At 33.7% G+C, this 11,953-nt stretch overlaps 1 protein-coding gene across 1 annotated transcript in view; it reads right to left on the reverse strand.

Moving 5' to 3' along the window:
• Positions 1-11,953, reverse strand: part of KRIT1 (KRIT1, ankyrin repeat containing) — a 32,471-nt gene that overhangs the window by 5,460 nt on the left and 15,058 nt on the right. The window contains exons 7-14 of the mRNA XM_006779261.2: positions 11,938-11,948; positions 8,565-8,721; positions 7,796-7,903; positions 5,787-5,943; positions 4,473-4,624; positions 3,162-3,328; positions 2,409-2,496; positions 1,484-1,690 (exon numbers count right to left, since the gene is read on the reverse strand). Of these exons, the coding sequence (XP_006779324.1) occupies positions 1,484-1,690; positions 2,409-2,496; positions 3,162-3,328; positions 4,473-4,624; positions 5,787-5,943; positions 7,796-7,903; positions 8,565-8,721; positions 11,938-11,948 (1,047 nt within the window). The remainder of the gene's footprint in view (positions 1-1,483; positions 1,691-2,408; positions 2,497-3,161; positions 3,329-4,472; positions 4,625-5,786; positions 5,944-7,795; positions 7,904-8,564; positions 8,722-11,937; positions 11,949-11,953) is intronic.

Raw genomic sequence — 11,953 nt, forward strand, 5'->3', positions numbered from 1 at the left:
CTCTTGAAGCTTTTAGAGAAGGGAACCAGGTAACTGGGAACAAGAGTGGGAGGGAGACTTCTCACTCTATGCCATTTACAACTTAAAAACCATTTTAACTGTGATTATTTTAAAAATCAATCAGATTTAGCCAAAACCGGTTTGACTCAGTGGATAGAGCGTCGGCCTGCGGACTGAGGGGTCCTAGGTTTGATTCCGGTCAAGGGCATGTACCTGGGTTGCAGGCACATCCACAGTGGGAGATGTGCAGGAGGCAGCTGATCGATGTTTCTCTCTCATTGATGTTTCTAACTATCTCTCTCCCTTCCTCTCTGTGGAAAATCAATAAAATATATTTTAAAAAAATCAATCAGATTTAAATGAAAAAAATATGTATTTGAAGAGGAAAATATGTGACATAGGAACTTCATTTGAAGTTTTGGGGGACAGGATGAAATGTGTACGGGATTATGAATGCCACTGGAATATGTCAGCTTATTTCTTATCCCAATCAAGTCACTCTAATATAAAATACTAGAGGCCCAGTGCACAAAATTCATGCACAGGTAGGGTCCCTAGACCTGGCCAGAGATCAGGGCTGATCAGGTTCCCCACCTCCTCTCTTCCTTCTTCCCTTGCTCCCTCAGCACCCCGCTGCCACCACTGGTCGCTTGCCATGTTCCGTGCCGCCCCCCTGGTGGTCAGCACACATCATAGTGAGTGAACTCCTGGTCTTCCGGTCGAATTCCCCAGGGGACAATTTGCATATTAGCCTTTTATTATATAAGAGGATAGCATTCACTTCCCCTATTAAAAAAATTGAACTATAATTGACATGTAACATAATAGTTTTATCTTTTTTTGGCAATAGTCCACATATAAGTGAGATCATATGGTATTCGTCTTTCTCAGTCTAACTTATGTTACTTAGTATAAAGCCTTCAATGTCCATCCATGTTGTCACAAATGGCAAGATTTCATTTCTTTTTAACAGCTGAATAATATCCCATTGTGTGTGTGTGTGTGTGTGTGTATCACATTTTTTTTAATGCACTCATTCATCGTTGGACACTTAGATTGTTTCCGTATCATGGCTATTGTAAATAATGCCACATTGAACATGGTAGTGTATATTTCTTAGAGTCAGTGTTTTGGTTTTCTTTGAATAAATACCTACTTCTCCCATTTTTACACAAAAGGTAGCACATTACATATGCTTCAGCACCTTGCTTTTCCACTAAATTCATCTTAGAGATCATTCTACACAAAAATATTCTTCATTCTCTTGTATAGCCAAAAGATATTTCAATGTAGAAATGTACTATAATTAACATGTTAACCTCTATTGATAATCATTTAGTTTTTAAACCCCTCCCATCCTTTGCTATTAAAAATGAAATTGCAATGACAGGCTTGCATATATGCAATTTCTAGATTCTTCAGGCTGGCATTGTTATTTTACCTACTATATTATGTGACTAGTCAAAAAGAGCTGAAAATCTACCTTAGTTTCCATGTTGAGAAGATGAAGTCCTTTTATATTCACTCCTACATACACAGGGATGACTTTATGATTGCTGGGGCTTGCCTTTGTAAATATCTGTCCTGTGAAAAAAGCTGCTCCATATGTAGGAATTTCCCAACAATTCTGTAAGAACATGTGCTGAAGGTGATGCATTTCTTTACTGATACCCTCGCTTGTACTAAGATTCTAAAACCAAAAAAAGTAAAATAAAGAGATATGAAAGGAGAAGGTACCTTTGATAATCCAAAGAGGCCAACTAAGCAGTTTCTAAAATCAAGGCTGACCTCCAAGAAGAATGTGTGACATTATCCCAAGAGCAATTTTCTTTTTGAGATTTTACATTAAGAAAAAAGAAATATCAAGGTCTAAAAATATTTATCTATACTGTCAGGTTTTTTAAGTGACTCATGGACAGAGATATTATTTCATGTATTTTTAAAAATCACTAGTCCTTACCATGGTATGCAGCACATAGAAAGTATTTATGAAAAGATTCTACATTTAAAATAAAAATAACTTCCTTGCCCTGGCCAGGTGGTTCAATTGGTTGGAGCATCATCTTGTACACCAAAAGGTTTTGGGTTTGATTCCTGGTCAGGGCACATACCTAGGTTTCAGATTAGATCCTGGGGTTCAGGCTTATACAGGAGACAAATGACTGTTATTTCTCTCTCATTGATGTTTCTCTCTCTCCACCTCTCCCTCTAAAATATATTTTTTAAAAAACAACAACACAAAAAACCAGAAATATAAAAATGTCTTCCTTTCAGTTTCAGGCATGTGACCCAAAAAATCCTTTTCCAGGACTATATGTTTTATGAACTTTATTTAAAGCATATTAATAACACTAACAAAATTTCAACTCTCTTATAAAATGTCTTTTTAGTTCTATTAAACAACTTACCTTGTATTCATGAAGTATTCGGTTTGTCCAGTGAGGTGCCTTACTTTTCAATTTGGTAATAGGTACAATGGATTTTAAATTTTCTTCACTGTAAGCAAATATGCCAACATCTTTTTAAAAATCTTTAGTAGCTAGAGTAATATATTCATTTAGACACAAAAGGCTTTAAGTAACTGGAGTTTTTATCTAAAATATACTATGTTGTAAAAATTTTTAAACAAAAGCCACAATCTTAACACCATTCAATTCAGAGAAATGTTTCTTTTTTCAATAACCACAAAATATTTTTGAAAATTGAAAACCACAATAAACAAACATAAGATGTGCTAAAACCTCACTGTTTTCTCTCAACATGAAACTAGTTTTTGTGGTGGGATTTTTAAATGCATCTGCCTTATAACATTTTCCTACCACTCATTTAAGTTTTGGTGAACTTAGAGAGTATAACTTAAAGAACGCTTTACATAGTTTTGTTTTGTTTTTCCTTCTCATTCCATGCTTTGTAAGTCTCTTGGTATCTAAGGGGGATTGGTTCCAGGACTCCTGAGGATGCTCAGTCCCTCAGTCAGTCCTCTATATGCATGGTTCAAACTGAGGTTGGTTGAATCTGTGAATGTGGAGCCCACAGATTCAGAGGGCTGACTGTATTTAATTCCAAACTAATGTATAAATATTTATCTCTAAATATATTTGGTTAAATTGAATCTTAAGCATAGCACAAGACCACACATTACATTCACATGAAATACTTACTTTAGGAAACCTTGCTTGTGCTTCTTACTCTCATAATTTCCATAAACTATTTGCAACAACAGACTTGCTAATGTTATCAGTTTGGCATCAGGAGCTGTATAAAAGCCTTTCAATAAGTTATATCTGGCTTCGTCAAAGAGAATAAGAATAGCTAGTGGGTCTTCAATCTTAAAAGAAAAAAGTATTCAGTTAATAAGCTATAATTTCCTATTACAAAAGTACAACTTGTCATTACCTAATATAGAAAAGCAAAAATTATATATTTGTATATAAATAAGCCATTATTGCTTAAGAGCAGGGGCTGAAAATTTTTTCTATTACGGGCCAGACGGTAATACTTTAAACTTTGTGAGTCATACAGTCTCTTACAATAACTCAACTCTGCTACTGTTAGCACAAAAGCAGCCACAGACAATACATCAACAAATGGGTGTGGTGGTATTCCCATAACACTATATTCATGGTTACTGAAATCTGAATTTCATAAAATTCTCACATGACATGAAATATTGTTTTTCTGAATTATTTTCAACCTTTAGTAACTTGCAGGATATACAGAAATAAGCAGCAGGTCAGATATGGCAACAGGCCATAGTTTGCTAACCTCTGATTTACAGTCCAATAAAATTTCACCAGTTTACGGATATAGGATATGGATAATTTGAGCACAAATACTCAAATGCTTTATATTCTTCAAACATTTTTCTAATTATGCTTCTAAAAAGAACTCATACTAAACTCAAAGAAGATAAAAGGAAGTGTGTTAACTCTCAGAAGTATGGTATGTGTAGTTTAAAAAAGTTTAAGACAAATGTGTTTTATTTGACTAAAAATACTTTACACTTGCAAATAACACTAAAGGAGAGCATATGCCTTTTTTATGTTTTAAAAACTTAGAATATTCTTTTCTGTATTCCCCCATTCCAAGGTATCTCTTTGCTTCTTTGAGATTTACACACCTTATTAGCCCTTTATTAAATTTACCTTTGACACTATACTATTCCGAAAAAAAATTTTTTTTGTATAATCTGCCTTCTATCTGGTTGCTAATAATTCTCTTTAGGATAGACTCTCTTATTTCTTTTGCATTCTAAGACAATGAAAGGAAAAACAGAAAACCAACCAGGGGCTTTATAAAAGCAGTCTGATTCAAACTCTACCATTTACCAAAGGGATGTGGGGATTGAACAGAAAAACAGAAGTAAACCCCACCTGTACAAGAAGAGCACAAATTCTGCCTGTGGTGCCCACTTTAGGAACTCAATAAATTCTGTACATTTTCATGACTGTAAATAAGATTTTCAAGCAAACCTTTTTTTCAACTTCCAAAGGAAGTCTCACATCTCTTCTTAGGAAAAGCTGTGGTGTTTCCCTTTGGGGATCCAAATTAGTCAATTCAGCCAGTATTTCTGGCCAGTCCCGAACATGTTGCAAGGGTTTATGATATGGTTTGAGTTGAAGGCCTGAAAAACATCTTTCCTTTTATAAATGATAATGTAAAAATAGATCAATTATATCAATGCACAGAGACTCTGTATTAAACTCTCTACACTTAAGTACCAACTACACACAAATTAAGTGTAAATTTAAATCAACATCAACTTTAATTAATACTACCCGACTTGAGTTGATTGCTTTTGTTTTTAAGAATATAAGAATTGCCCTGGCTGGTGTTTCTCAGTGGTAAGAGCGTCACTGCAAGGACTGAAGGGCCACGGGTTAGATTTCCGGTCAAGGACAGATACCTCAGTTGCAGCTTCCACCCAAGGCCCTGGTGAGGGTGCCTGTGGAGCAACTAGTAGAAACATCAATGTTTCTCTCCACTACCCCTCTCTCCCCCCCATCCCTCCCTACCACTCTCTTTGGAAAAAATTTCCTCGGGTGAGGATTAAAAAAAAAATTATTATGAGAATAATTCTTAAAAGAAAAAAATTATTAAATCTATTTAAGATTCTTAATTTCATGATAGCCTAATTCTGATACAATCAGTAATATATGGTTAAAAAAAAACACAGCCATTAGATAACCAATCAAAACAACCTCAATTAAATCCTTTATGTATTTGCAATAATTTGAGAGACAAATCAACAGTAAAAGATTGATTTTAAATCAAAACAACCTCAATTAAATCCTTTATGTATTTGCAATAATTTGAGAGACAAATCAACAGTAAAAGATTGATTTTAAATCAAAACAACCTCAATTAAATCCTTTATGTATTTGCAATAATTTGAGAGACAAATCAACAGTAAAAGATTGATTTTAAATAAAAAGATCTGAAAGAAAATTTATATAAAGAAGAAATTTTATATTATTTTGAGCACTGAAAATAAAGGCAAGTTGGATGAGCGCCACATTTAATGGCATTCAAATAAAATTCCATTGCCAAAGAAGAAATGTTTTGTTTTTTACTACTTAAAATATTGTTTGAATTAAGTGAGGGGGGGGCTTACCTTTTTCAACAGTTTGGGCACAAATAATTTATATAAAAGAAGAACACTGTATCACTTTAAAATTTAAAAGTCAGTAAATTAACTGTTGTTAGACTGATGTTAAATGTAATTGACCAACCCACTTTCAAAAAAGAATAATGATGTTCACACAACAAAATAACAAATTTCTTACTGAGGTTTTCGGAACAGATCCAAATAGTGAAATATTGCTGTGTTTCTTGAGAGAGACGCATTCCTTCCATTATTTGCTGCACTGTGGTATTATTTCCATGCTTCAGTTCAACAGAACGGTATGATCCATCCATTCTGTATATTCGAACTTTTTCATACTAGAACAAAGAATGATAATAAATTATGCAACCTGGTTAGAAATTATACAACCAAATCCACCAAAATGCTTTAATTTCAACTTCATCTGCTTAATATAGATTTCTAACATGGAAAATATCAGAAAAATGGCTTCAAGTGAGAATGTGCTGGCAATATTTTTAAAAATTTTACTTTTATTATTTATATTTTCTAATACATTTTCCTCTGGATATCCCATGTTCACATAATTTTGAGAAACTAAGACAAATTAGTTTGTTTGTTTAAAAATTCAACTTTAAAATCTTCTGAGAGGATTTTTTTTGTAAGCTGCTATGTACAATGTAGATATCAAATGGGGGATATACATTGGTTAACTAAATCTGGTGTTAGTCAAGTACCTCATAAGTCTAATGGGCCAAAAATTATACTACAGAAATGTGTACCACCAATAATTTGTCCTAAGAGAAATCTGTAATAAAAGACTGCAGGTAGAAGTTTTAAGCAATGGACCTTAAGCCAGTTTTTTTTTTCCTCCAGTTCAGAAATTCTAGAGACAAATGAAATTCTCAGTAACATTTTTGTGGTTATGAGGTCTCCAAACAACTTCCAGGACAGTTCATTTTGGATAAAGGTACCTAATTCCTTTTATCTTTTACATTCCAATATAAAAAGTATGGGAAGAAAAAAAAAGTATTTTGATATACAATTAGAAAATGAATTGCAATGACGTATAACATAAAGTTGCCTATACCACTTATCTATTTTCTTGCCCTTGTCTTGTGCTCATGGAATAGTGTTTTCACAAAATGTACATGAGTGTGTAATCATCTTTAAAGGGAGAGATCATATATTCTTTTTTTTAATATGTATTTTTATTGATTTCAGAGAGGAAGGGAGAGGGAGAGATAGAAACATCAATGATGAGAGAGAATCACTGATCAGATGTCTCCTGCTTGCCCCCTACTGGGGATCGAGCCCACAACCCAGGCATGTGTCCTTTACAGGAATCGAACCCGAGACCCTTCAGTCTGTATCCGATGCTCCATCCACTGAGCCAAAACAACCAGAGCGAGATCATATATTCTTTATCAGTTATCAATTTCAGCATTTCGTGATGTTAAATTCACAGGAATATTCAACAAAGACATTGTCTCATTGATGGGAAGTTTGGAAAGGCTCAGACATATGGGTTATATTTGTTGGTATCAAACTTTTATCCTATATCTGTTAATATGAATCCTTTTATCTGGTTTGCAAGTTTTCAAATCTTTAAATTAATGATAGATTTATCATCACTATAACTTTTAGGATTGAGTTTTTTTCTAATTGTTAATTCTTTTCGACCTTAATGTCACTGCTAGTTATTTTGGACATAATTAGATGGAAAGCCAGGTTGAATAGGCAAAACAAAAAAGCTAGGAAAGCCCTAACCAGTTTACCAATCTTAACTCATGCATTTTCTTGAGGAGTAAAATGAATCTGTAATAGATAACTTGCTGAAACTAAATTAATGAATGATGGTTAATGTCAGTATTTACAAATATAAAATATTGCTGAGGAGGCCTAAGTAGAGATCTATGCTTCAATGAACAGATGAATTTGTAATTAGCACACCAAGTACAGAGATTATACTGAAAATTAAATTAATTTTAAGTGATTAAAAGATTTACTTATGCAAGTTTCATTTTGTTAAGCAAGAATAAACATCCAACCATATGGATGATAACAAAGTTAATGCTTATGAAGTCTAACCATGAGGTTTTATAAAAGCAGTAAAGAAACCAGCCATTCACCCTTCCACCTTGTCACAGAACCTGAAATTACTTATCAATTTAAGTAGGATGCTTGGCTCTACTCTGAAGGTAATCTTACTGGTTTGTTAATGGCTTCCTTCAACAATTTTGCAGTTTCTTCCCAATTATTTTGTTTGTTTTCTTCACAAATATTTAAAGGGGATTTTCCTTGTTGGTCTGTTATGTGCTAAAAATGAAGGGGCAAAGAAGAGGATAAAGAAAAAAGGCATTATAAATATATGGCAATCTAAAGGCAAATATTAAACTTTGATTAAAAAAAAGACTCCTCAAGTAGTAAATATGAACCATACTTAGTACATACTGTAGTTAAAATAAACATGAATTACCAAATATGAAAGACTTAAAGCACAGATCAATATGATTATTGTTTTTTAAAAGTTATGATTACAAATGCAACATAGGTTTTGTTAAAACTATTCTTTTTCCCTTCACAAAATACTTGTTAATACAAATTCTAGAAAGTGGGTAGAAAATCTTTTTTATTCTTAAATATATTTTTGAAGAAATACAATATGAAATGAAAAGAGGTTAAATTTTATACACATTCTGTAGAAGACTGAACAGTAATATGAATGTACTTAATGCCACTGAACTGTACTCCTAAAATGGCTTAAATGGTACATTTTATGCAAGACATATTTTATCATCATCAAAAATGTTTATGTATAAAGCAAAGTTTACACATAATATGTATTCTGTATAGTAAGTGAAATTTGTTTTTATTTTTCAGCTAACCTCTCAAGTATACTACTGAGCATGTTAGTGTCATTATTTGTTATTCACTGCTGAAACATTAAAAAACAACAACAACCTGGAAAATAACTTACTCTGTCAATTTCTGGATGGTTTAAGAGAATCTGTACTATTTCAGCATGTCCCCCACCAGCAGCAAAATGAAGAGGAGAACTAAGATGTCCATTTAAAAGGTTTGGATTGCACTTTCCTTTTTCTAACAATATGCGAGTGGCCTCAACCTTTCCAAGCCTATTTAAAAAAAAAAAAAAAGTCATTTCAAATGTTTTAAAACTCCAAATTTTAGAAGACATCCCAAAGAAATCTAAGATTTTTCTAGGCAGAAAGCAAGGAACTAAGATACAGACAATGTTTTCACTGCCTAGGGACTGATTTCTTATTAATTATTCTGGTTCAATTCAACTGTGTTTACTTCTGATCAATTCAGAGAAAATATAACCTCAAACACAAGATAGAGCACATAAAGTACAAAAATTATAATTTAAAGAGAGAAAATGTTTAGTCAAAAATATGTCCAGAATCAGAAAGTAACTCATAAACTTTTCACAAAGGCCTGTGATTTAATAGGCCCAAAGACGTAAGTCTGTATGTAGCTGTTATGTTAGGTAATGGATGACACATAAAGATATGTAAAATACATGGTCGCTGCTCTAATAAAGGAGTACAATGTAATCAGAGAAGTAAAACAAAAAACATGGAATAGTTACATAATGCTCTATAATTTAAGTAACAGTTTAGGATACTAACCAACGAAGTAAGGTACTATATATTTATCAAGATAGTATATAATTAATGCTTTAAAAATATTGGAAAAGGAAGATTATTATTTCAGTCTAAGATGGTCATGTAAAGAGTTTTAATAGGCTAACAACTTTAACTGGATTTTAAATAGGAATAAACTGAAGAGATATTGAAGAGAGGTAAAATATTTTAGGTAGTGGGAAAAGTAATAAGCAAAGCAAAGACCCAGAAAAGTGAGTAGTGAGCCCAACATTTGGTTACAGCCAAATACTTATGTAAGGATGCAGTTTGAAGCAATGGTGGAAAAGTAATTCAATGTTTAGAAATAAATGGGTGGGAGGAGGAGAGAGGAAAGGAAATTTGTTTTTAGATATGGTGCATTTAAGGGGAAAATTGCACATCTTCAAAACTGGTTTGTTTTGATTTTTAGAAAGGAGGGGATGAAGGGTGAGGAGGAGAGACACCAATGAGTTGCCTCCTGTACATACCCCAACTGGGAAAAGAACCTACAACCTAGGGATATGCCCTGACAGGGAGTTGAACCCACAGCCTTTTGGTTTATAGGATGATGCTCCAACCCACTGAGACACCTGGCCAGGGCCACACAAAGTTAATTTTATCAAAGGATAAAACTTTTCCTTGGTGTATTGTAATAATAAGATTTTTTAAAAAAAATACTGAACATGAATGAACTTTAGATTTAAAAATCAAAATCTTTAAATTATTACAATACTTTAATAGTAACAGACAAGATTTATTGCGTGCTTATTATATGCCAGTACTCTAAAAGCATTATTTGCATTTTCTTCTTTAATCTTCAGAAAGGTACTATGATTTAGCCCATTTTATAGATAAAGAAACAGATCCTTAGAGACTTCAACTTGCTAAAGGTCATACTTTTAGGAACTAAAAGTTGGGATTGAAACCTAGGGGCAATCCAAAGCACATTACATACTATACCATACTTCTGTTTTTATGCAATAGATAGTTGAAAATATTACCATTCTTTTATTAGATGAGAAAATAACCCTGCCCAAAAGGGCAACAAAATAGCCAAATATAAATTTGGGATTCCTAAATTAAAATTCACTGCCTGTGTCTTTCCTAATTCCACAGTGTACTTTCTTGGGGTTTGAACTATTCTCTACCTCTTTTTGCTTAGTTCCAGGTAAAGTATGTGAAGTTTTCTTAGTACTGTTGCTACTAGCAATATTTACTAGTAATATGTGTAAACAACTGTTAAGTTTAGTTTAAAATATTTAGGGTAACTTTTTACAAATTTGATATAAAAACTCTGTAATGGGCAGACAAGAACATATGGATAGAATAAAGGAGCATATTTTTAAGGAATGGCATAGTTTAAAAGGAAGAAAAATGTATATTTATAAGCAACTGTATTTAGCTTCTTGATAAATACTGGAATCAGTAAAACAAAAGAATTTGAGCTGAAAAGAACTCTAGAAGTTATCTAATTAATGCATTTTACATATAGATTTAAAAAAATGAGAGGCAAAGAGGTGAAATGAAGTACCTTGCTTAATGTCACGCAGTTAAGAAGTGTGGACACTTAACAAGTACTAAATAATATAGGCACTTTTTAAATGAGCCAAAGAAGTTCACTTTAGTACGTCAAAAGCAACTTTTCCATAAAAAGTAAATAACTTTATTACTTCCTCTCTAAAGGATGGGCTATATGGCAAATGGTTAACTACTGCTATGAGTACAAATTTAAGAACTCAGACCAACGGAGGGGAAGAGTCACTATCGTGAGAAGAGTAGGTGAGCAAGAGCTACATTGGACAATTTGTGGAAAGAGCTAGCCTCAATCCTGGGAGCTAATCCCTCTCATCTTAAAAAAAAAAAAGAAAAAGAAAAAAAAAAGGAAGGCTTTAATGTGAATGAATGCTTTTGGGGGTTTCCTGATACCACAGCTTCCCAAAGAACTAAAAAGGTATTTTACTGATATAATGCAAGTAAATCATAAGTAGCTAACACATGTAAATTTTATAGTAAGGGTAAACAAACATAACTCCAATACAAAACAGATAAATAAGGGTCCTGTGCTGTGCAATGACATTTGCTAGTCATCAGCTATCTTTCTGTATGACCTGGTAATAATGCCTGAGAATACTAACGATACTTTTCCTATAGGGCAGACCTGGCAATTCTGAATGGAACACATCTATAGGCACATCAAAGACATAAATAGAAAGCTCATTAGGCAAACATGGTAGAAAAAAAGTGGCTGGAATGAGTTTTGAAAAGGAGCACTAATATTTGTAACCAACTAGAGGCCTGGTGCATGAAATTCATACTCAGCCCAGCCTGCACCCTCTCACAACCTAGGACCCCTTGGCGGACATCCCTCTCGCAGTCCGGGACTCCTTGCTCCTTACCACCTGTGTACTCTCTGCTCTTACCCCTCCACTCGCTGCTCCTTAGCACTGTAGCAGAAGCAGGAGAGGCTCCTGCCACCGCCACTGTGCTTGCCAGCTGTGAGCCTGGCTTTTGGCTGAGTGGCGCTCCCCCTGTGGGAGCACACTGACCACCAGGGGGCAGCTCCTGCATTGAGTGTCTGCTCCCTGGTGGTCAGTGCACATTAGAGTGACCAGTCATCCCGCCAGTTGGTCGATTTGCATATTAGAGTTTTATTATACAGGATGATTCATTCTTTCTAAAAGGAAAATAAAAAGTAATCTTATTTACCAGCATGCATAATGAA

The sequence above is a fragment of the Myotis davidii genome, unplaced genomic scaffold, assembly GCF_000327345.1.
Source record: "Myotis davidii unplaced genomic scaffold, ASM32734v1 scaffold187, whole genome shotgun sequence".
Classification (NCBI taxonomy): Eukaryota; Metazoa; Chordata; class Mammalia; order Chiroptera; family Vespertilionidae; genus Myotis; species Myotis davidii.